The 27,466-nt window shown below is 34.4% G+C and overlaps 1 protein-coding gene across 1 annotated transcript; it reads right to left on the reverse strand.

Annotated features, from left to right (window-relative positions):
* Positions 1–6,723: 6,723 nt before the first annotated feature.
* Positions 6,724–7,600, reverse strand: LOC120169251 (AP-4 complex subunit sigma-like). The gene is made up of 2 exons (XM_039177445.1): positions 7,341–7,600; positions 6,724–7,103 (listed from the first exon to the last, which is right to left on the reverse strand). The coding sequence occupies exons 1-2, from the start codon at positions 7,479–7,481 to the stop codon at positions 6,900–6,902; spliced, it is 345 nt and encodes a 114-aa protein (XP_039033376.1). The 5' UTR covers positions 7,482–7,600; the 3' UTR covers positions 6,724–6,899.
* Positions 7,601–27,466: the final 19,866 nt, after the last annotated feature.

Consider the following 27,466-nt stretch of genomic DNA (forward strand, 5'->3'; position numbering starts at 1 on the left):
TAACAGATCAGAGGGACCATCTCCATCCAAACATCTGATGGACCCCTCAACTCAGGTGGGATCACCGCCCTCACATCATCAGTAGAATATGGCACCCATTCAAACTAAAACAAATAATATATAATTTTTATCAAAATAATAATCTAATTATATAACTATAATCTAAAATCGATTTTTAAACATTAAAATTCATACCTGTGTGCCAGCCTTCTAATCGATTAGCACCCTGATTTTTTTCTAAATCATCAGGTAGCTCCTGATGATTTTTTCTATTAGTAGACCACCTATTCAAGGAAAAAAATTTATTATACGCTATATAAAATTATTAATATACAAAATCAATTTTATAATTACCTCAGAAGTAGTGAAAATACGAATGGGTTCTTCACAACGGGACATAAAAATGGCAATCAATACCATGCCCAAGACTGCAGCAGCAGGAGACATCCGCCGATAGTATTACGCCTGTAGTCAGTGGTTCCACGCATCTCCCTGTACAGCAAAGCCAAAACTATCGAGCCCCAACTGAATGATCCGGCGAGACGAAAGTCGCTAAGATGTCGCAACCACATGCAGTGAACTAGGTTGTGCGATTTGTCCGGCATCAGCAACCCTCCTATCAGCTGCAGTATGCATGCCCATGCATACATCTTAACCTCATCCTCAGAGGCGTTTGCGCTCAACTCCCGAAAATTGGCATATAACCAATTTAACGGTATCATGACTCCGATAAAATTTTCCAGGACACGTCCTAGACTATCCCGACACAAAGTAGTCCAAGAACCGGAAGCTATCCCCGATATCACATCTCCATCCACCGGAAGCCCCAGGTGCATAGAAATTTCCTCAAGCGTGATCGTGCACTCTCCGCACGGAAGATGGAATGTGTGGGTCTCCGGCCTCCACCGCTCTACTAAGGCAGAAATCAGGTCTGGCTCTATCTTACAGTGACCCTGATATCTACTTATGTAACCAAATCCAGCCTCTACTAAATACGGCAAGACACAGTTGGGTATCACTAACTTAAGATTCCTAATAAAAGAATTTAATATACAGTCATTCTCCTAAAAATAAATAATTACAAAAATTAATTCTTACTCTAATAATCATGCATTAAATAAATCAACTAATTGTTACTAATAATTTAAATTAAATTAAAACGTTAAAATGTTACCGTATCAGCAAAGTGTCGAGATATTTAATTCTTAATCTAATAATCATACATTAAATAAATCAACTAATTATTACTAATACTTTAAATTAAATTAAAACGTTAAAATGTTACCGTATCAACAAAGTGTAGAGATATATGATTTCCATCCGAGCGAAGTAGACTGCCTTCCATTATATATTTGCAAAAGAATTATATTAGTAAAATATTAAATAAAGTAAAATATTAAATAAAGTAAAATACTTAAATAAATTAAATACATAATAGTAAAAATATTATAAAATATATCTTAAAAAGATAGAGTATTTGAGAGAAATTTAGAAAATTTGAGAGAATTTAGTGTGATAAAAGTGATTGAGGATGGGGTATTTATAGGGAGGATTGGGATGTGGAGGGGCGGATATTTAGGGGTATAGCGCACCCCTGCACCGCGCTATATCCCACGTGTCAGATACTCAAGTATAGCGCGGATCAGGGGGCGCGCTATACACATGTGACGCCAAATCAGCGTATAACGTGATTCAAGAAGCACACTTTACTACTACAGGTGTTAGATCAAAAAATATAATCTGATTGATGTTAAATCGATAAATATACCGATTATAGGTGATTTATCTAAAAAAACGTCTAAGAGATAAGAAAAAATCTTAAATGGACTGAAGCATAGTGATTGATATTGATTGCCATAGAACCCATTATTGTTGGACGTCATAGTCAACAGTAACCAAACATTATTGTAAATGTCCAAGGTAATTTGTTTCTTTTTTTTCTTTCACTATTTTCCCCCAAAAACTAGAAGAGCTGAACGTTTTGAATCTGATCGATTCATCTTTAATGTTAATTTAGATTTGATACAATCAGATACGTACACAGAAATTTGTGTCAGAAATGCAAACATAAAAAATATTTTAAAGGGTGAAAAATTAAATAATTTATATAAAATATAAATTAAATATTTATAATATAGGGAAATTAAAAAATTTTAGAGGGTACAACCACACTCCAACATCCTCTCAATCTATCTCCAGATACAATATAATTTATATAACCCAATTTATTTTAGTATCAAACTCTAAAATCTTAAATGAAAAATGAATAGGATTGTGTAAACTAAATTATATATATATATATATTTGAATAAAATTATTTTTTTGGAGAAAAATTAATAACAAAGATGATTTAATTACTTTATATGGCAAGACTGATGACTAAGTAGAGCATTTAATCAAGTTGAGTAAAATTTTTTTAGGTTATTCGAGATGATGGGTTGTATTTTACAACTCGAATTTAACTTGAAATTTGTTTTGAATTGAGTCGAGTTATTTAAATTTCTATACTAATTTTATTATAAGTATTTATAGTAGGCATAATGTAACAAAATAAGCCTAACGTTTGACAGTAGTATTAAACTTGTCCGTATTATTTTTTTGAAACATTTGACCACTGAACGTTTAACTTTGGGTCAAAAATCACCCTTGATGGATGGAAACCGTCAGTCAACTGACGTGGAAACTGATGTGGCATGTCCATGTCCATGTCGGAGATCATGATGACGTGGCACTACCATGTCAGAATTTTAAAAAATAATTTTATGATCAATACTATTTATATTTAATTATTTATGACCAAATCAAAAAGTGACATGTGTTATTATCTGATTGGTGTTTGTTTAAAGTATCTATTAAAAGGGAAACACAAGGGAAGGGAATCGAACCTAACCAAAGGCTATGAAAAAACATAACCTTTGCCACTAGACCAAACTCCTTACTGGGTCATATAATGAACTATATGATATTTAATAGATTTCATTGCTCCAATCACACAAAATCACATTGAAAAACAGTGGATCGTGTTGTGCCACAACAGAATCCTCGAATTCATCGACTAATGCAGAGTCTGGCATTTCAGAGAATAGGCCCAGGATAAATGCAACAGCTGAAGGGCACAGTTCTGAGTCTTCCACAAGTAAGGAGAAAACTGATTCAACTCGGTATGAGAAACAAAGTGGTGACGATGAATCCAGGGGAACAAATGACAGCTCAGACACTTGCACCTCTAATGAGACTGTGGATGGTCACAATGACCGCATCGATTCTTCTCACAATACGCTTTCCCAAGAAGAGAGAGATTTTGCTGTGTATCTGAGTACATTGCCAGATATTACAACAGAAGGGATCAACAATGAAGATATTATTGCTGAATGAAAATCTGATTGAATGGTTGTTCAGTTATTGGGAAGTGCTTTAAAGTTGCCATGTTTTCACGCTATTTTGATAATACACTGATTTTAGAGGGCTTCTACTGTTTCTAGAGAATACGGTTTCAACTTTGAAGTAAAAAATGTAAACTATATTTGATGTTGTCGGTGGATGCAATTTGTGTAATTTATGCCAAGTTCCTCTACTGTCAATATATATATGAAACTTGTATTTCCCATTACTGATATGGCTTACTGCATGATCAAAACTAGCCAAGTCTGTGATAGCAAATCAAATCACTTTGATAGAAGTGTCATTGGCTTTCATTTAAAGGAACGGGTTCAAATGTTTTATCCAATGAAAGCTTGTTTAGTTATCTTCATCTGATATTCTTATCTAATGAATGTGAAAACTCCACTTACAATGAAGTTGATGAACATTTGATTGCATTGCTTATAGTTGCAGGCAACAAAACCTTCCAATGACACCTATAACACTTACAAATAAATTTACTTCCATTTGATACTTCCACGTATCCAACATAGGATGCTTGGACAAAGTAAAAACATATATATATATATATATATATATAACACAAAAGACAGAAGTACCAAAAATTAATAAATTTCACTATATCACAAAGGGAGAAGAAATGCTGCATGGTCACTCCGCATGTACAAAACTAAAAAAATCAGCTCAAAGAATGTTGTTAGTTATATGCCAAAAGAACCAACCTAAAAACGATAAAACCCTAGTACATTAAACGACAAACTCCTCAGTTTGCTGCCTCAGCTCTTTCCTTAGCTTTCGAGAGAAAGACGGACAGGCGTCCATGCTTAGATCCATAGCCGCTGCCAATGCCACAAAAGCTGCTGCATCCACCGTGCATGTCGCGTGATGCCCCCCTACTTCCACTTCCGTTCTACTGAACTTCCCCATGCTGTCCACCGTCAATGGCATCACGAACCCCCTGTCTGGAACGAATTCTGTGGGGAGATGGCTGCTCGAACCCGAAGTTTAACCTTGATCCGGATCCCGCTCTTGACTCGGAACGTGACATTGAAGTTCTCGATCCGAAGTCACCGCTGCTTTGTGGGGTTATTGATGGGGTTGCTACGTTGGTTGTCGTGTCCATTATGAATTTCCCTCCGTGTTTGGTGCTGATGGTGGAAGTGACAACTGTGGTGGTTGCGTTTGTGGCGGCGATATCGTCGTGGAAGAGATCAAATAGGTATCCCAGAGCCACTGTTTTTTAACGTGATTTTGTGTGATGGGGGCAGTGAAATCTATTAAATATCATTTAGTTCATTATTTAACCAAATAAGGAGCTTGGTCTAGTAGCAAAGGTTATGCTATTTCATAACCTTTGCCCAGGTTCAATTATCCTCCTTGTGTTTCTCCTTTTAATAGATGCTTTAAACAAACATCAATCAGAGAGTGACACGTGTCACTCTCTGATTAGTTATAAATAATTAAATATAAAAATAATATTAATCATATATTTTTTTTTAAATTCTGTCGTGGCAACACCACGTCTTCATGATCTCTAACATGGACATGCCACGTAAGCTTCCACGTCCATGTGTGCTTACTACGTCAGCATCTTGCGTTGACCGTATGTTGACTGACGGTTTCCATCCATCAAGGGTGATTTTTGACACAAAGTTAAACATTCAGTGGTCAAATGCTTCAAAAAAAAAACAATACGGGCAAGTTTGACACTACTGACAAACGTTAGGGTTATTTTGTTGCATTATGCCTTTATAGTATTATGACAAGGAATTATTTCAATTCTTTGACATTCTTTAACCATGTAAGGTATATATATATTATATTCTTCTCACATTATAATGTTATTTAATATATCAAATGCATTCTAAAATTATAAAATACATTCATAATATTATATTTTAAAGAAAGAATTTTGAGGGTAAAATATTAACGAGAATACATTTTTAATAAAAAAAATGTAAGAATTACAGTTCCATAGGTATTCTATTATGGTATATGAGCATGTAGTTCAAATTTGGTAAAAACCGAACTTAAAATAAAGGACGAATTGAAGAAATAAGGAAATAATGAAAAATTGAGGGACTAAATTGAAAATTAAAAAATTTATTATCAAAAAGAGGAATTGAAGAAATTAAAACCAATGACTAAATCGTAAAACTATCAAAATACTTGGTCAAAATTTCGATTTTTCGAGTAACTCGAAATTCCAAAATTTCGACTCGAACTCGAAAACCGAATCGATAATTCGAGTTGAGTCGAATAACTAGAAATTGAAAAAAAAACATTTTTCAAGTAGAGTTTTGCTCAGCCCTACTGATCCTACTGATGACCCAGTCTAGTGTTAATATAATTAGGTGTTAAAATCATGAAACAATTCCCATTGATAAACGGAGAGACCCCACGTAAATATACCAACACGAAAAGAATCTAATCATTTAACAAAACCTACCCACTTGAAGTGTAATCAAATAATACAGTTGCGGCCAAATGCAGTCCACAAGTTGTAGAAGCAATAAACGCAATAAATGTGTGGCTCCATAGGTTACTCGAGTACTAAACAAATGCATGTGAAGTGAACTATGATGCCTTGCTTCTTGCAATGTCTTTCGAAAACTTTAAAATGTGCATCATTTCTGAAGATTGAACCAACAGAGTGGGTTATATAAATTCTTTAGTTTTAAAGTTGAAGACAATCAATGATTGCCTTTTGTTGAACCAATTGTCTAGAAATCAAATATGCCTCCCCTTTTCTTGGTTTTGATTGATATCAAGCAGAGTATTGTTTCAGTCTAAAACTACTAGGTGCGGGACAATGCCAACTGCAAGGGTCAAAGGTTTCTTTTGCACACGCATAATAGAATTGTTTTTTTTTCTTTAGGAAGGGGGGGAGGGGGTTTGAATTTGTCCGGTTAGGATGAGATGGGGCAGCTTCTTATCGGAAATTTTGAGGCCAAGTGGAGGCAATTTATGATGAGATCGGATCAGTTTGGCCTATATTGGGCCCTTTGGAATTAACTTATCTCTCCCAATGACAACTCACAGGAAAAGATAAGTGTGATGACTTTCAAATACATGCATACATGCATGTAAAAGTATAACATTGATCCTCTCAAAGCAATACACCATTTTATGTCTTAACCTTTAGGGAAAAGAAATACAGTATCATCACTGTGAATCCAGAATCCATAAGGCTATCATAAGGACCCTGATTTGAACTAATACACCAGAACCTCATCTTAAAGCAATACAACTGAAGCAAATACTATGATCTGAGATTATAGACACGAGTGACAATAGTTTGATGCCTGGTTTAGTTGGTACAAAAATGAACAAGTGTAAGGCTAGGGTGTAAGTTGATATTTTCTTCCAATTCCAACAGAGTAAAATTCAAATGTCACTAAGCAACCTCTACAGTAGTGCTAAATCACAAGCAAACATTGCATATGATTCAATAAAGAGAAAATTGTTGATGGTTTGTGTTAATCACCCCATATCAAGGGTATGCATTCTAAACACTCCTAAGCTTTCAACATCTCTTTGTTTATCTTAGGGGGGAAATGCCATAAAAAACTTAGGCATACATCAACAATTACAAACATGATCTTAGAGGGGGATAGGAAAGGAATGGAACTTACCTTATCATTGTCAACTCCAACTAAGAAAAACAGCGAAGCGTATCGCCTGTACGCAATTTTGTAATTCGGATGCTCATCAAATGAACACTGTCACAATTCAAGCAAATTAACAACCGGAAATGAGTAAATAGAGCATTAATTCTGAAGTTACTAGCAACTCTGGCCATAAATTTGAAGGAAATTAGAAATTGGAATTCCAAATCCCCTAATAATCACGAACGGACAAAATTACAGCAAAAAGAGAGAGTTAAATCATGGGAAAAAATCTCAGATATTTCTAGAAAAAGGAGATTTACATGCAATTCTTTCTTTAAATATTATTACCTGTTGCTCGTTGCGGGCCAAGCACTTACGAACGATCTCGCCTTCGAGGGCACGTCGTTCTTCGTGGGTTAGCCATTCGTAGTTCTGGGCGAGACGGGTCTGCCCTTGCTTGTTCACCATTAATATGAATCTGATTCCCATCTCTTTCGACTTTCGTTCTTTCTTCCCTTGCTTCTTCCTTGATCTGAATCTCTATTTTCTGACTGCAAAATTGATCGCCTATTGTTGCTGTTATTGACCTTAATGGGAAAATTGGTGATTAGGGAATACTTTTACTTTTAAGGTTTTTCAGGGTCTAATAATTTTAATTCTATATAGATTAATCCCCAAGCGTTCCGTAAATTTAAAATACGGGATAGATATTTTAATATTCTTAAATCAATACCATAATATAACTTATAAATTTATTAATTTATTAAATTTTATATAAATGTTGTCGGAACCGACTTTCGGTTAGGCCCCGGAATTGGGCTTCGTCTTGGATTAAATGAATTGAAGTCGCCACTGATCACTTTAAAAAAATATTTAGGTGGATCGGACACCATCTTACCTGATCTGCGTTTTACCAGAAACGTGTCGAGTTCGAGAGTCAGTTACGGTCAAGGAAGGACTAGCACCCTTGAACCGCCCTTTCGGTACCAATTAATTTATCGGTTGCCTTGATTGCAAAAATTTGAAATTTAAATTAAAATTTAAAATTTCGATTCGAATTGCTTACCTCTGATTGGTTGAAATTCTTCCAAAAGAAAAATAAAAAATGTTAGATGACAAAAAAAAGTAAATAAATAAATAAATAAGAGAGTAAAAAAGAGAAATATAAATGAGAAATTCTTTTTAAAAAAAGAACACAAAAAGTAAGTCAAAAGAAAGATAAAATAAAAAATATATACTAGCAATAATAAAATAAATGAAAACAAATGATAAAAAAGAAACAATAAATTACGTAAAAATAGTAAAATAATGAGAAATAAAATAAAAATAATGAAAAAACGAAAAAAATAAAAAAGGATCAAATTGAGTGAAATTGGAATTTATGGATCGAAATGAATTTTAAAAGTGAACTGCAATTGAAAATAAACAAAATTAGGGGGTTAATTCATGAAATATAAAAAGTGTAAATGATGACCAAATTGAATAAATCGACAATCCAAGGGCCAGATTGCATACAGTGACCAAAATGAATTGCGCTTCAAAGTATGGGGATGGCGGAAAGAATTAAACTATCCCCTAATTACACCCAAACCCTCGCTTATATATACCCAAAACCCACAAATATCCTCATTTCACTCAGTTTAGAGAAAAAAACAAAAAAAATACTCCCTTTAAACTCTCAACATTTCTCCTGGGCATCCCCTCCGATGAGAACCCCGCCGTGCCAGTCTTCGCCGAAAATCACTCCGGCCGCCACCGTCGGTGGCCAGACAACCCCAAAAGCTCACCGAGTACCATTCTCATCACCCTGAATACAAAATCAAATCCCAAATCGCCTAAAACTACCTCGAACGAAGTAGATCTAACCTGAAAGGTTCGGCCTTTTTATCTTCCTTGCCGGTGACCCTTCACTTTTCGAGCCCAGACCGGTGCCTCTCCCTTCTTTTGTATGCGATATGTCCCTTGTGTTGGGGCTTGTTATTTTTGGTTTATGTTTGATTGTTATTTCCCGACGTTGGTTGTGTTATGTATTTGGTACTGTTAGGTGTTTGGTTTATTGTTGTCTTTTGTGTTCATGGTTTTTGTGGCCGTTGTTTTCATGATGGTGTTTCCCTCGGTTTACTGTGTTTATGCTCCGGAGATTTTCGTGGATTCTCTCTCGGTTCTGTGTTCTGTCCGTTTTTGTTTTGATATTTATAGGCTCTCGTTGGGGGCCATTTTCGGTTGTGGTTGGAGTTGATCTCGGATATTCCGGGGTTGTTCTAGGTGATCTCGGATGGTTCAGTCCGAGTAGCTCCGATTTTGGTGTTGTACGCCGCTGAGATCCTCGGTTAACCGGTTACTTCAAATCTTCTGGAATGCTTGATCTCGACCATTGGATTGGGTCAGATCCAATGGTCCAAGATCATATGTGGTGATGTGCTTGTTATCTTGATAGATTAGGGTTTTACAACCCTAATAGACCTGGGCTGGTTGGACATGGACCCTTATTGAACTTGGACCCTGGACCAGAAAAACAAAAAGTAAAAAATAAATAAGAAAAAAATAATAATTAAAAGAATAATAATAATAATAATAAAATATAATAAATAATATATAATATATAAAAATATTTTCAAAAAAATTATATAATATATATTTTTAAAAATACTTTAAAAAAAACTATATATTATATATTTAAAAATATTTTCAAAATTATATATTATATAATTTTCAAAAATGTTTTAAAATTATATATTATATAAATGTTTTAAAAATGTTTTTAAAAAAAATATATATTATATTCAAAAATGTTTTAAAACTATATATTATATAAATGTTTTAAAAATGATTTCAAAACTATATATTATATATGTATTCAAAATGTTTTCAAAAACTACTACATAATATATATATATATATATATTAAAATGTTTTCAAAAATAATATATTATATATGTTTTCAAAAAAGTTTTCCAAAAATTATATAATATATATTTCCAAAAACCGTTTTCAAAATTATATATATATTATATGTATTTTAAAAACATTCGCAAACTATATAATATATATATATAGATTTATATGTGTATATATATATATATATAAAATATGGACGAAAATGAGTGTCTACAGCTCCCCTCTTTGTTCTTTTTCGTGGAGCGAAAAATAGGACAAAGATAAAAAGACACAAATTTTCGTTCAGTGGGGTTGAAAAATAACTCCCTATCGAATTGAGTTGTGGATGGCTCTTTCGTCGCGAAGTCGAGTCCATCTTGAAATGATATGAAATTGAAGCCGTAATTCGGAATTTGAAATCGGAATGCGGCTTCTCGTTGCCAAATTGTAATAAACTTCGGTCTTCTTCTCGATTTAAAGACCTTGGTTAAAAATCCGACTGGAAAGTAATTCTTTAATTCCACTGTGTGGTTGATAAGTGCTCGAGCTGAATGAAATCGAACTCGAAGGGTCTTCGTTGACAGATAGATTTTCTCGACTTAAGCTATGCTGCTGGGAAACATTTTTCTTGTTATTGAGGCACGGTTCACCCGGGTCTTCTTCTCGACTTGAAAACCTTGATTGCAACCGGACAGTAGTGCGATGTGTCATCGAGCTTAATGGAGTCGAACTCGACAAATTTATTGACAGATAACCCTTCTTGCCTTGAGATATGCTGTAATTTGGTTTGCCTCTGAGCTGAACGTAATCGAACCCGGAGGTCTTCAGTTAGCAGATAACCCTTCTCAACTTAAGCTATACTGCAAATGATGTGCCTTGGAGCTGAGCGTAGTCGAACTCGAAGGTCTTTGGTGACAGATAACCCTTTTAGCCTTGAGTTATGCTGTAAATGATGTGCCCTCGAAGCTGAGTGTAATTGAACTCGGGGGTCTTTGGCAGATAGCCCTTCTCGACTTAAGCTATGCTGCAAATGATGTGCCGTTGAGCTGAGCATAGTCGAACTCGAAGGTCTTTTGTTGGCAGATAACCCTTCTCGACTTAAGTTATGCTGCAAATGGTGTTCCCTCGAAGCTGAGTGTAATCGAACTCGGGGGTCTTTGGCAGATAGCTCTTCTCGACTTAAGCTATACTGCAAATGATATGCCTTGGAGCTGAGCCTAGTCGAACTCGAAGGTCTTTTGGTCACAGATAACCCTTCTAACCTTGAGTTATGTTGTAAATGATATGCTTTGGAGCTGAGCGTAGTCGAACTAGAAGGTCTTTTGGTCACATATAACTCTTCTAGCCTTGAGTTATGATGTAAATGATGTGCCCTCGAAGCTGAGTGTAATCGAGCTCGGGGGTCTTTGGCAGATAGCCCTTCTCGATTTAAGCTATGCTGCAAATGGTATGCCGTTGAGCTGAGCGTAGTCGAACTCAAGGGTCTTTTGTTGGCAGACAACCCTTCTAGACTTAAGTTGTGCTGCAAATGATATGCCTTAGAGCTGAGCGTAGTCGAACTCGAAGGTCTTTGGTGATAGATAACCCTTCTAGCCTTGAGTTATGTTGTAAATAATATGCCCTCAAAGCTGAGTGTAATCGAACTCGGGGGTCTTTGGCAGATAACCCTTCTCGACTTAAGCTATGCTGCAAATGATATGCCTTGGAGCTGAGCATAGTCGAACTCGAAGGTCTTTAGTTGGCAGATAACCCTTCTCGATTTAAGTTATGCTGCAAATGATATGCCTTGGAGCTGAGCGTAGTCGAACTCGAAGGTCTTTGGTGACAAATAACCCTTCTTGCCTTGAGCTATGTTGCAAATGTTAAAAAAATGGTTTCTCTTTCACAGGTCTAAGCCGGTCGTAGTTCTTCAGGTGGTTCCTCTGAGCGAGTCTGAACCAAATGAGACGATCTTTGAATGACTCCCCTTTTACGGGAAAGCCCGCTGATGAATTCTGTCAGTCGTATATCTTCCGTTGTGGAATTGAAATCTGGCTTGAAGACATTAACTTGAAATATGTTGTTCGTTGTTGAGTTGAGTCGAACTGAATTTGTTCTGAACTGGTTCTCAAACTTATATGAAGCTGACTTTGAGATATTTCAAGTGGATCACCACTGAGTTAAGCAAACACCATCGTTCTTTAAAGGCGCTTGTGAATCGAGTATTCTTCATCTTGAAGTCGAAACTTGACTCTACAAGCTGCAAAAAATCATATAATGCTAAAAAGATGAATGTGATGCACCTAAGTATGTCTAAGATGCATGCAACATGAATGAATTATGTATTCTCTCTTGGATGGAGTCCCGTGTTTTTGTCTTCCAACCTGGTCTATGGAATCGATCGTGCCCCATCTTTTTTCAAGCTTGGGCTATACAGACCCTTCATATCTGAGTCTGTCCTGTTTGAAAATGTTTTTTCCTTTTCTTGTTTTAGGAGGGAAAAAGATAAAAATTCTGTAAAATATTGTTCGTAATTGAATCAAATTATAAACGTGAGTTCAAAGAATATCAAAGGAATCATAGCTCTTTTAACGCTTTCAGAGTTACAACTCTTTGACAAATGTTCAAATGGATGAATTGGCTTTAGGTTGAACTCCTTTCTAAGGTTTCGGTAACCCAAAATCTCATTTTTTTTAAATATCTCAATATGCTTTGGCATTTCAATTGGGTGCGGATAGAATGACGCAACTAGCCTGATCAATTACTAGACCTTCTATTTCGGTCCTCTGAAATCTTCCATTTGTTCAAATTTTGTAAGCTTCTCTAATAAAGGCAGTGCAAAAAATATCAGTCTAAAAATGAAATTCTTGAGTGCTCGTGTGAATTTGACTATAACAGGTGTTCCTTAACTCCCTTAGTCCATCATTATCGAAAATTTCTTGATTAGATAAATTTGATTTAATTTGTCGTTATCTGGCTATGAATCCATAAAGGCAGGGCATTTAACCAATTGCTTTAGAGGGACATCTTAATATTATAATCACTCTTATCAAGTTAACTGAAGGGTTCATCTCATCACAGAGTCTTCAGCCTGACAAGAGCAGTGGAGCAAACACCGAATTGCCAAGTGTCCGAGCAATGTCATGGTTTGAACGTAATCTACTCATAAGGCCAGGGCTTTCAGGTTTCCTCTATAACCAATTGCCTTAGTGGAATAGCTCAGCTTTACGGATTTAATTTCTTAAGATTGTCAAGAAGAACCTGTTATAGCCTAGGTGTTTGTTGAAAGTAAAAAATTTCATCTTTAGAGTTTAATTTTCAAGCAACTGACCTAAACTAGATTCACCTATTCGACTATTTCATTTGTAAAGATCATCATCGTCATTGAACGTTTTAAATAAAAAACATAGTAATTGTCATATGCAAATGATGCCCCATGTTGTCTGCACCTTATGAAAGGAAAAGGTTGTATTGGTTAATTGTAAGAGCAGGGTACGGTGTTTGAGGGTATATTCTAGGTAAGGTCAAGGTCCTTGTTTTAAAACATGTTACTTTGTCAAAGATCCGTAACTTTGAACCATTTACAGAGTTTCATAATTCAAATGATATTCAAAGAATTGCAAGTTTGCAAATGTGATTCATTGCTCGTCATCATTAAAGTAACATAAATTTATTCAAATGTTCTTACAAAAACAGAATGCCTCAAATGATGAAATGATCTTCCTCACTTGGAAGCCCCCAAGTTGTTGAAGTCGATCCAGTTCTGGTTACGCATCTTCTATACGACCCTTTTGAATGCATAACAGTTCTCAATTGTCTGCCATGAGACTCCGCCGTGATATTCACAATGCGCATTCTCATCATACCACTTGAGGTATGGGGGCTTCAAGGGTTCAACCGGGTATGGTGACACTACATGGGTGTAAAAAAGTTGATGGTAAAGCTCTTTGTAGGTCATGGGAATAGGGTCGAAATGTTCTCTTTCTCTCCTTGGTTCTCTGGAATCTTGTTTAGAAGTACCTGACGGTACAACTGTAGTTGATTTCGATTTGGAGATCGTAACACCTTTACTGACATGGTTGATGTTGTTAATCTCTCCATCTCGCTCTCGCATAGGAGGTTTCTGTAACATCCGCAATACCGGGTTAGTGACCAAATTGTAAAGTTTCAGAATTTGGTGACTAAAGTAGAAGAATGAAAGAATTCAATGATTATTTGAATATATATTGAAGGTTATTTGGTAATTATTAAAGGAAATTAAGGGTATTATGGTCATTTGATCAGAAAGATTTTTTATAATTTTTTTTAAGGGTAATAAGCACGTATGAAGAAGAGTCCAGAGCATTCTTCAGTCTTCTTCTTCCTCCTCTCCACCGTGAAGCTTGGTATAAGGTAAGTGGGTCTTTAGTTGGTTAATTCTTTCATTTTTAAAGCTTGTTTTGATTCTTGGGATATTAAGAAAGATTAAGGAAAGCTTTAGGGGGCTTAAACCTCAAAGATTAACAAGTTATGAGAAATTAAGAAAAAATGAGTTTTTAAGTGAATTTTTGATATGGAAGGAGTTAATAGATTGTGAAGTTGAATTTGACTTGTCAAGGATTAAATTAAGAGGTAGGAAGTGTTAGAATTGGAATTAGAACACATTGGAAATTTGGTATGATTTTTGAATCTTATATGGAAGATAGAATTTTGAGGTTTAAGATGAAATAAATGAATATAGATTGGTTTAAGTATGTGTACTAGAGTTAAGGATGAAAAGGGGATGATATATGAAGTATTTGAGAGGAAATGAAGTAATTTTCGGGTTGAAAATATGATTTCTGGGCAAGGGGAATCGGTACCCATTCAAGGGGAACCGATACCCCTTCAAACGAACAAGAATTTCCAGTATGTCATGGGGGAACCGATACCCCCATAGGGGGGAACCGATTCCCCCTAAAGGAAAATTGGGGATATGGATTTAATAAGTTCGTTTAAATTGATAGTATCCAATTACAAGGTGTAGGTATCTAATGATGGTCTCGAAATGTACATTTATGTAGATTCTACGCATAAAGCAATTCCGGAACGTTTAGCAAGTAAGATCGATCAAGGGAAAGATAAGAGATTGGATTTGGCTAGTGAGGCCAGGTGAGTGCATATTAGTTAGTTTATGGTGCTAAATGGAAACAAGACTTGCGACAAGTCTATTTCCTATGTTAGAATGCATGAATATATGATTATACGTATATGAATGACATGAATTGTATGTATGCATGAATATATGTGTTGACATGCTTTTGAATGTAATGTTATGAGAAGGATGTGCTATATAATGTATATATATACATATGTGAAACTGAACTATGTGACTGCATGAGAAAGATATGAGCCATATGACATGATATAGGTGAACATGAGAAAGCAAAGTATGAGATATAAACTATGTGATCATAGTAAAATATAATTATATTATTATATGATAAGTGAAATAAGCTGGATAATATTGATCTATAGGATGAAGTGAAAATAGTACACCAACTAGGGGATTTGAACATAAATGATAAGATGAACGTATAAGATAAGCTAGATGGGAAAGATTTATAGGTTTAAATAAAACTATAACACATGGGTTGAATGATAGAAATTTGTGAAGTTATATGAGAAGATTATAAGAGCTATATGAAATTGAATTAAGTAACAGATTAGATTATATATAGAAATAATAGAAGTGAGATATGTTTATAAGTTTGCCCTAGATGAATACGAAATATAAGAGTGCTATATGATTTATATTAGGATAATCTTGAGGATATATATATATATAGATATAAAATGAAATGAAATGAGTTATATGAATACCCAATTATGTGATGAAATGGTGAATTACCTGAACATGTGAAATATATGTTTAAGAGAAGGCATACGATTAAGATATAAGCAATGTGACTATAAGTATATGTGCTTTAAGTGATATGACTTATAAGTATTTCTATTATAATGTTTATGATATGTTATGTATGTTAAAGGAATTATGTGATGGTATAAGAATTGATAGGAAATAGATATGTGAAAACAAGTATATGTTACGAGACAAAACTTATGACTATAAGCTACGTGAAAGTGTTCTAGGTGTTTCGATATATTATATGAAGTATATGATCTTATGTGAACAATATGATAAGTATGTTTATATGAATAAAGGTGATTGGGTGAGAAATGATAGAATTTATATGAAAACATGACATAGGTGACATGTGAATTATATGGAAATGATCCACGGGTAAGTGAACTACGTGACTATTGTGATCATATGAAAAGAAGCTATGTGATACGTGATATGTGAAAGTGAATTACAAGTCTATGTGTATATTTGAAATGAAATAAAGATAACGCCCATGTTATGTGTCATGAGAGCTAGGGGTATAGTTGGCATGCCAAGAGTCGAGGGTTTATTCGGTTCTTTAGGACATATGTATATCCTTTGGAACCTGTGTGAAGTCTTGAAAGACACATACTTGATCCATAGTATATGTATATGATTCTTAAGGAATTCTACGTGGTCCTTATGGACATCATTCTACGGGCACTACGGTGCAATTCTACGGGCACTTCGGTGCAATTCTACGGGGCACTTCGGTGCATTTATACGAGCTGTGGTGACAGCATAGTGCACAACCTCTATAGACTCACATATCGATAGTTCTCACATATGTACATGGGCTAATCCGAGATATGAACAAATATAAGTTAGTGGTATGATAAATGCTATAGAAATTATATGATGTTGTGTGTATAGTGTTTGATTGAAAAAGTATGTGATATATGATACATGTGAATGATGAATTATGTGTATGTATGAATTTACTGCGATTAATCTGATATGATTCTATACGATATGAAAAATGCCTGGAATTGCTATAACATGATAGAACAGAACATGCATGTATCAATATATGTTTTAAAGTGCATTATAAGTGGTTATGCCTCACTAAGTCTTCGACTTAGCGTGTGATTGTTTCACACGTAGGTTTCGAGAAGAGTAAGGAGTGTTGCGGAGCAAGACAGTCAGTTTTCCTTACCAAAAGATCAGATCAGAAATATTTGATAAAGTATGTTTTTGGTTATGTATAAAGTGTTGGCATGTAATAAGTCATTAAGTACGAGCACTCTGATAAAGTCGGTATTTTGTTTTAAATAAAGTTTTAAATTTCCCGGGATTTTTCTTAAGAGTCAATGTTTGAAAAGTCAATGTGACACTTCGACTCGTATCCGGTCGGATACGGGTTGGGGTGTTACATTTAATGGTATCAGAGCTATGGTTTAGCCGATTCTCGGCATAAACCGAAGTCCAAAAGGTCATAAAAGGTGTACATGCCAACATAGATTGAAAAATTTCTGATCTGATAGTGTAAGGAATACGTTGTCTTGCTAATAAATAAGAATAGTTTAATACAGTAGAAATCCGATCGTGATAATTTCGAAGTAAGTGAAAGGTGATATTCCTGATGGTGATAGCTATTCACTTGCCCTGGCCAGGCATGATGAAGAGCGGACACCTCAGGAAATGCCTAGTAAGATCAAAGTTGATTTCAGAAAGCTGAAATCATATCTGAATGATGATAGAAAATTTTCATCGGTTGGAATCGGAAAAATGATGTAGAGTAGTTTTGCTATTATGTGAATAAGATAGAATATGGTGAACGGGTGTCACATAAGAATGTTAAAAAGATCTAATGACGTGATGATTACGTATAGAAGAACTCAAGGATAAGTGCATCAGTGACAAGCGTATAAGATGTATATGTCAGAGCTTATGAGTTTGGAACGAAGTGATATATTGCGCATAAACAAGAGTATGTTTATGATAAGGGTTTGCAGTTAAGATGGAAAGAGTTAGCATTGGCTAACTAGAGTATGATAAAAATGTACTGGAATTATAAGATTATAAGATATTGTGATGGATATCTGATATATTTGGATCATAATAATGAGGTATAGTAAAGGAAAAGGAAGTAAGAATTTGTATATTTAAGTAAAGCTGAGGATTGATAAGAAGAGTTTGAGAATGTGTATATCGATGATCAAATTATAGGACACAGGAAGTCAGAATGTTGAGTTTAAATAAAATTTCGGGATATAAGAGAATAGAGGTGAAACTGATAAGTTGAGTAAGTGAATTTTTAAGATAATTTCAATTTGACAAGATGTATGTGTTTGGTGGATTAGGGTTTGTACCCTAGATTGAACATATTTTGACTAGCTGTCAGAGTAAAAGTGATAGAATAATAAGATTGAAGGAAAAGGTAAAGTTGAGTTAATTGATTATGATGTGAAGTTGAATATGATTGTATTCTGAGCAGATAGCTATGTAGAAACTGAGATAAGTATTTGCATGGAATCTTCAGGAAGAAAAATACAAGTATAAGAATGATAAAGAATGAAGTTATGTATAAGAAAAGGGTTATTAAAGTAATGAGGATGCAATGAAGATTGGTACATAAAGATGAGTATAAGTGATAAGACAAGAGTATGTGAATATGAAAGGAAATATATGATTTATGTATAAGGAATAAGGAGTAAAGAAATGGAAGGGATTGATTTAAAGGATCAGATACGATGACTATGGAAGTACAGAGGACAATTTTTGATATAGACACATTGAAAAGATTTAAAGTTGTGTTTTGGTCAAATGATGACGAAATACAAGTTTGGTATGGTTATAAGGTAATTAAAGATTGATAAAGAATTTGATTGATTAAGGATTTTGAGTGATAAGAACTGATGCTATTGGATATATGATAAGTAACATGATAAGGATGTATAAAGGAAAAAGGTAGTTGAAGAACTAAGAAAAAAGGATTAAGTAAAAGAAGTAACATAAGAACATTAGAAGATATGTTCTTACTAAGTTGTTTAGTGAAAAATTCGAGGACGAAATTTTTTTAAAAGGAGGGAGATTTGTAACATCCGCAATACCGGTTAGTGACCAAATTGTAAAGTTTCAGAATTTGGTGACTAAAGTAGAAGAATGAAAGAATTCAATGATTATTTGAATATATATTGAAGGTTATTTGGTAATTATTAAAGGAAATTAAGGGTATTATGGTCATTTGATCAGAAAGATTTTTTATAATTTTTTTTAAGGGTAATAAGCACGTATGAAAAGAGTCCAGAGCATTCTTCAGTCTTCTTCTTCCTCCTCTCCACCGTGAAGCTTGGTATAAGGTAAGTGGGTCTTTAGTTGGTTAATTCTTTCTTTTAAAGCTTGTTTTGATTCTTGGGATATTAAGAAAGATTAAGGAAAGCTTTAGGGGGCTTAAACCTCAAAGATTAACAAGTTATGAGAAATTAAGAAAAATGAGTTTTTAAGTGAATTTTTGATATGGAAGGAGTTAATAGATTGTGAAGTTGAATTTGACTTGTCAAGGATTAAATTAAGAGGTAGGAAGTGTTAGAATTGGAAGAACACATTGGAAATTTGGTATGATTTTTGAATCTTATATGGAAGATAGAATTTTGAGGTTTAAGATGAAATAAATGAATATAGATTGGTTTAAGTATGTGTACTAGAGTTAAGGATGAAAAGGGGATGATATATGAAGTATTTGAGAGGAAATGAAGTAATTTTCGGGTTGAAAATATTTCTGGGCAAGGGGAATCGGTACCCATTCAAGGGGAACCGATACCCCTTCAAACGAACAAGAATTTCCAGTATGTCATGGGGGAACCGATACCCCCATAGGGGGAACCGATTCCCCCTAAAGGAAATTGGGGATGGATTTAATAAGTTCGTTTAAATTGATAGTATCCAATTACAAGGTGTAGGTATCTAATGATGGTCTCGAAATGTACATTTATGTAGATTCTACGCATAAAGCAATTCCGGAACGTTTAGCAAGTAAGATCGATCAAGGGAAAGATAAGAGATTGGATTTGGCTAGTGAGGCCAGGTGAGTGCATATTAGTTAGTTTATGGTGCTAAATGGAAACAAGACTTGCGACAAGTCTATTCCTATGTTAGAATGCATGAATATATGATTATACGTATATGAATGACATGAATTGTATGTATGCATGAATATGTGTTGACATGCTTTTGAATGTAATGTTATGAGAAGTATGTGCTATATAATGTATATATATATACATATGTGAAACTGAACTATGTGACTGCATGAGAAAGATATGAGCCATATGACATGATATAGGTGAACATGAGAAAGCAAAGTATGAGATATAAACTATGTGATCATAGTAAAATATAATTATATTATTATATGATAAGTGAAATAAGCTGGATATTGATCTATAGGATGAAGTGAATAGTACACCAACTAGGGGATTTGAACATAAATGATAAGATGAACGTATAAGATAAGCTAGATGGGAAAGATTCAGGTTTAAATAAACTATAACACATGGGTTGAATGATAGAAATTTGTGAAGTTATATGAGAAGATTATAAGAGCTATATGAAATTGAATTAAGTAACAGATTAGATTATATAGAAATAGAAGTGAGATATGTTTATAAGTTTGCCCTAGATGAATACGAAATATAAGAGTGCTATATGATTTATATTAGGATAATCTTGAGGATATATATATATAGAGATATAAAATGAAATGAAATGAGTTATATGAATACCCAATTATGTGATGAAATGGTGAATTACCTGAACATGTGAATATATATGTTTAAGAGAAGGCATACGATTAAGATATAAGCAATGTGACTATAAGTATATGTGCTTTAAGTGATATGACTTATAAGTATTTCTATTATAATGTTATATGATATTATGTATGTTAAAGGAATTTGTGATGGTATAAGAATTGATAGGAAATAGATATGTGAAAACAAGTATGTTACGAGACAAAACTTATGACTATAAGCTACGTGAAAGTGTTCTAGGTGTTTCGATATATTATATGAAGTATATGATCTTATGTGAACAAGATATGATAAGTATGTTTATATGAATAAAGGTGATTGGGTGAGAAATGATAGAATTTATATGAAAACATGACATGGTGACATGTGAATTATATGGAAATGATCCACGGGTAAGTGAACTACGTGACTATGTGATCATGAAAAGAAGCTATGTGATACGTGATATGTGAAAGTGAATTACAAGTCTATGTGTATATTTGAAATGAAATAAAAATAACGCCCATGTTATGTGTCATGAGAGCTAGGGGTATAGTTGGCATGCCAAGAGTCGAGGGTTTATTCGGTTCTTTAGGACATATGTATATCCTTTGGAACCTGTGTGAAGTCTTGAAAGACACATACTTGATCCATAGTATATGTATATGATTCTTAAGGAATTCTACGTGGTCCTTATGGACATCATTCTACGGGCACTACGGTGCAATTCTACGGGCACTTCGGTGCAATTCTACGGGGCACTTCGGTGCATTTATACGAGCTGTGGTGACAGCATAGTGCACAACCTCTATAGACTCACATATCGATAGTTCTCACATATGTACATGGGCTAATCCAGAGATATGAACAAATATAAGTTAGTGGTATGATAAATGCTATAGAAATTATATGATGTTGTGTGTATAGTGTTTGATTGAAAAAGTATGTGATTATATGATAACATGTGAATGATGAATTATGTGTATGTATGAATTTACTGCGATTAATCTGATATGATTCTATACGATATATGAAAAATGCCTGGAATTGCTATAACATGATAGAACAGAACATGCATGTATCAATATATGTTTTAAAGTGCATTATAAGTGGTTATGCCTCACTAAGTCTTCGACTTAGCGTGTGATTGTTTCACACGTAGGTTTCGAGAAGAGTAAGGAGTGTTGCGGAGCAAGACAGGTCAGTTTTCCTTACCAAAAGATCAGATCAGAAATATTTGATAAAGTATGTTTTTGGTTATGTATAAAGTGTTGGCATGTAATAAGTCATTAAGTACGAGCACTCTGATAAAGTCGGTATTTTGTTTTAAATAAAGTTTTAAATTTCCCGGGATTTTTCTTAAGAGTCAATGTTTGAAAAGTCAATGTGACACTTCGGACTCGTATCCGGGTCGGATACGGGTTGGGGGTGTTACAGTTTCCTACTAGCCTCCTCATCCTTAATTTTGCCTTGCTTTATGGTCGACTCAATCATTTCTCCGGCCATAACCAAGTCTGACAAGCTTCCTGGTGTGATCGCAACCAGGTGCCCGAAGTATAGAGCCTTCAGGGTCTGCACGAAGAGCTTTCAGGTTTCTTTTTCATCCAACGGTGGATGAACTTGCACAGCCAAATCCCTCCATTTTTGTGCGTACTGCCTGAAACTCTCGTTATGCTTATTTTCCATGCTTTGTAGCATAACTTGATATGGCCTTATGTCATTGATATGCTTGTATTGTTCCATAAATGACTTGGCCAGGTCATTTCAGGTCTTGATATTTGACCGGCTTAGCTGGTTGTACCACCGAATGGTTGAGCCCGACAGACTCTCCTGGAAGCAGTGAATCAGGAGTTGGTCATTTCTTCCATATCATATCATCTTTCGGCAGAACATGGTGATGTGAGTGGATGGACAATTGTTCCCGTCAAATTTCTCGAATTCCGGGGACTTAAATTTTGGAGGAAGAATTAAGTCTGGGACTAGACCGAGTTCCGCAACATCAATTCCAGGGTAGTCATGGTCTCTTTTAACTACCTTCATTTGATCCTCTAATTTCTTGATTTTCTCCTCCATCTTCCTTGATTTGTCCTCTTCGTCTGAATCTGGCATATGGTAATAACCCGGATTGTTCTCAGGGTTAAATACAAAGGCCGGAGGCTTTGCTTTTGTAGCAGACGAGTCCCCTCGAAGCTCCGGTAAGATTTCAGGTGAGACAACTACCTGTGGGGTAGGTGGTATAGTTACCCCTTCCGGTGAACCTGCCCCAAGCACACTAGTCAGTTGTAAGCCAACTAACTTGGCAACGATCTGATCAACCAAAGACTCTTGGTTTTTCATGATTGCATTCAGAGTACTCAGACTACTCTGGTTTATCTTGTCTTCAAGTTCTTTATGCAATTTTGCCATGTTCTCCTCAATTTCTCCATTCTTACTTCCATCTTCTTCTTTTTCAAACGGGTGTTATGCGAATAGGGTGTGTCTAATGCTTGAGGTGGTATATCCAGTATGTGTTCCCTTTTGATGAGACATGCATATGTTAGTTAATGCAAATGTAAAGAAAAATAACAAAATGCAAAATATGTCTAGATGCATAATGCATGCAATGTTCGATGCATTAATCCAAAAATGTGTCTGTTATTAGAAGTAATTCTTATTGGGGACAAAAATGTTTTATCTTTTAAGAGACAAAAAATATTCTGACAGCTTCTGACATGTTGACTAGTCTTCCGTCTTCATCCATCACCGGTTGAATAACCTGTCGAACCGCTCTGGCTTCTCTGGATGAACCATGCAAATGAAGAGTTGTTTGCCCCAAAAAAAAGTCTCGAAGAACTGCACCTCCGGCATTTATATTTTGTTGAGCCTGTTCCCAACGAATACGTCATTGGATCCCTTAATTGATAGGAACTATGTGAAGTCAATTTGTATGTTTCTTGACTTCGTCAGCAATGGTCTCCAATTTCAGTTATCGTTTTGCCATTGTCGTCTTTGAAGTGACTCCTAAGCTCAGTGGCCTTCATCTTGCCCCTGCAATTTCTGCCAGTCAGGTCTTCAAAGATAGACTTTCATTGTGCTTGATCTAGACCCAGTTCATTGAGTCCTTTATAATGCAGTATAGTGATATACTCTTCAATTGCGGGCACCACGTCTTTTGGATTAAATGTGACACATAGTCTCCTTGTAGACTGTCATCTGCATTTTCATCTCTTGTATTACAACTCCTTTGTCCATTAATGCAGATTATTCATGTTTAACAAACACGTTTTTTGTGGATCAACACATCATTTTAAATGATGCAAACGATGAAAACAAAATAAAAAAGAATAAAAAATAAAAGGGTTAGTGAGGTAAATCAAAACAATAATAAAAAAAATCCTACCCCATATGATATCTACCCCACATGCTTTAATTCCTACCCGGACATGATCTCTATCCCGCATAACAAATCCTAACCGCATATTTGTCTAGTTCGCATGCTTTGAACAGAAAATAAAACAGGACACAAAGTAGCTTAGGGTTTGGAATGAGGTCTTGGGGTGGGCTCTAATTCCCTGTACTCTCCCAGTTTAAGTTCTAAAAAGGTACTCGAGTTCTCCTTGCTGGTGCCCTCTTGAGCTTGCCAGACCCTTAGTCCTAAGTCCATTACAAGCTTGTGTGGACTAAGTTAAACTCGAGAGGAAACATTCCCTTATGCCCATATAGAGAATAAATTCACATGAAGGCATAAGGTATATGAATCCCGAAGGCTACTTGCTAGGCCCGCACGGTGAATAAATTCACACGAAGTTGTCGCTTTCACCCTCACTTAAAAGGGTTCGTAGCTCGGGTATAGAGCTAGAGAAGACAATTTTGAAAAATCTGAAATCATTAAAAAACGTCAGTACAACTATTTATTTGAAAAATAATCAAAGATAAATAATTGGAATCGAATAAATAAATTTAAATTTAAATTTACCATTTTCGCATAAAAAGACAACCGAAAATTAATTTCGGCCTAACTCACTTACCTGTCCCCAGTGGAGTCGCCAAGCTGTCGGAACCGACTTTCGGTTGGGCCCTGAAATTGGGCTTCGTCTTGGACTAAACGAATTAGAGTTGCCACCGATCACTTTAAAAAACATTTAGGTGGATCGGACACCATCTTACTTGATCTGCGTTTTACCAGAAACGTGTCGAGTTCGGGAGTCGGTTACGGTCAAAGAAGGACTAACACCCTTGAACCGCCCTTTCGGTACCAATTAATTTATCGGTTGCCTTGATTGCAAAAATTTGAAATTAAAATTAAAATTTAAAATTTCGATTCGAATTGCTTACCTCTGATTGATTGAAATTCTTCCAAAAGAAAAATAAAAAAAGTTAGATGACAAAAAAAGTAAATAAATAAATAAATAAGAGAGGAAAAAGAGAAATATAAATGAGAAAAAAAATTAAAAAAAAACACAAAAAGTAAGTCAGAAGAAAGATAAAATAAAAAATATATACTAGCAATAATAAAATAAATGAAAACAAATGATAAAAAAGAAACAATAAATTACGTACAAATAGTAAAATAATGAGAAATAAAATAAAAATAATGAAAAACGAAAAAAATTAAAAAAGGATCAAATTGAGTGAAATTGGAATTTATTGACCGAAATGAATTTTAAAAGTGAACTGCAATTGAAAATAAACAAAATTAGGGGGTTAATTCATGAAATATAAAAAGTGTAAACGATGACCAAATTGAATAAATCGACAATCCAAGGGCCAGATTGCATACAGTGACCAAAATGAATTGCGCTTCAAAGTATGGGGATGGCGGAAAGAATTGAATTATCCCCTAATTACACCCAAGCCCCTCGCTTATATATACCCCAAAACCCACATATATCCTCATTTCACTCGGTTTAGAGAAGAAAAAAAAAATACTCCCTTTAAACTCTCAACATTTCTCCCAGTCATCCCCTCCAATGGGAACCCCACCGTGCCAGCCTTCACCGGAAATCGCTCCGGCCGCCACCACTGACGGCCGGACAACCCCAAAAGCTCACCGAGTACCCTTCTCATAACCTTGAATGCGAAATCAAATCCCAAATCGCCTAAAACTACCCCGAACGAAGTAGATCTGACTCGAAAGGTTCGGCCTTTTTATCTTCCTTGCCGGTGACCCTTCACTTTTCGAGCCCAGACCGGTGCCTCTCCCTTCTTTTGTAAGCAATATGTCCCTTGTGTTGGGGCTTTTTATTTTTGGTTTATGTTTGATTGTTGTTTCCCGACATTGGTTGTGTTATGTATTTGGTACTGTTGGGTGTTTGGTTTACTGTTATCTTTTGTGTTCATGGTTTTTGTGGCCGTTGTTTTCGTGATGGTGTTTCCCTCGGTTTAATGTGTTTATGCTTCGGTGATTTTCATGGATTCTCTCTCGGTTCTGTGTTCTGTTCGTTTTTGTTGCCCATCGTAGATGGCTTGATATTTATAGGCTCTCGTTGGGGGCCTTCTCGGTGATCTCGAATGGTTCAGTTCGAGTAGCTCCGATTTTGGTGTTGTACGCCGCCGAGATCCTTGATTAACCGGTGACTTCAAATCTTCTGGAATGCTTGATCTCGACCGTTGGATTGGGTCAGATCCAATGGTCCAAGATCATATGCGGCGCTGTGCTTGTTATCTTGATAGATTAGGGTTTTACAACCCTAATAGACCTGGGCTGGTTGGACGTGGACCCTTATTGGACTTGGACCCTAGACCAGAAAAATAAAAAGAAAAAAATAAATAAGAAAAATAATAATTAAAAGAATAATAATAATAATAATAATAAAATATAATAAATAATATATAATATATAAAAATATTTTCAAAAAACTATATAATATATATTTTTTAAAATATTTAAAAAAACTATATATTATATATTTAAAAATATTTTCAAAATTATATATTATATAATTTTCAAAAATGTTTTAAAATTATATATTATATAAATGTTTTAAAAATGTTTTTTTAAATATATATATTATATTCAAAAATGTTTTAAAACTATATATTATATAAATGTTTTAAAAATGATTTCAAAACTATATATTATATATATATATATTCAAAATGTTTTCAAAAACTATATAATATATATATATATATATATATATATTTTAAAATGTTTTCAAAAATCATATATTATATATGTTTCCAATAAAGTTTTCCAAAAATTATATAAAATATATTTCCAAAAACCGTTTTCAAAATTATATATATATATTGTATGTATTTCAAAACATTCGCAAACTATATAATATATATATACATATAGATTTATATGTATATATATAAAAAATATGAACGAAAATGAGTGTCTACAAATGTTAATAAATTTATATGATTATAATGCGAAAAATATCATTAGGTTTATTGTTTACTCTTTAAAAAAAGTTAGAAAATGTTTTATTATCTCAACTGATTATATATTAATATCAAAATATGTAACAAAGTATTAGAATGCTTATCTAAATATTATAGCTTTTTAATATTTATCAAAAACCTATAACTAAATACCAAAAACTAAAAATATTCAAATTCAAATTAAAATTTATGAAAAATATAAAATTTGTCAAATTAATAAGTTACAAGTTTTGTTTTATATAGAAGCATTAATTTTTTTGGGTAAACTACGCCAATAGTCATTGATGTTTGGGTAAGTTTTCTTTTTCACCACTATTGTTTCAAAAGTTATAAATTGGTCACTAATGTTATTGTTTGTGACAAATTGGTCAATCGCCGTTAACAGCCGTTAAGAGACGTCACGGAAATCACACGTGGACCGTTAGTTGCTTACTTGGATGGTTTACCACCCTTTTGACCGGTGTTTTACCAAATATTTAATGAAAATTTAATTAATAAAATTAAATGAAAAATCTCAAAACCACCATTAGATTGAGGATGAAATATTAAGTTAACCCAAAGCAGAGGGGAGGGGAAATGGCTTCGGGATTCTCCGACGGTGGCTGGGATTT

This window comes from Hibiscus syriacus, unplaced genomic scaffold (genome assembly GCF_006381635.1).
Source record: "Hibiscus syriacus cultivar Baekdansim isolate YM2019G1 unplaced genomic scaffold, ASM638163v2 tig00111758_pilon, whole genome shotgun sequence".
Taxonomy (NCBI): Eukaryota; Viridiplantae; Streptophyta; class Magnoliopsida; order Malvales; family Malvaceae; genus Hibiscus; species Hibiscus syriacus.

Bases quoted from the DNA above. Each gene is read 5' to 3' on its own strand.
- LOC120169251 (XM_039177445.1), bottom strand. From the start codon at position 7,481: ATGGGAATCAGATTCATATTAATGGTGAACAAGCAAGGGCAGACCCGT. The intron at 7,104-7,340 runs GTAATAATATTT...GAATTGTGACAG, and splicing joins TGGCCCGCAACGAGCAACAG to TGTTCATTTGATGAGCATCC.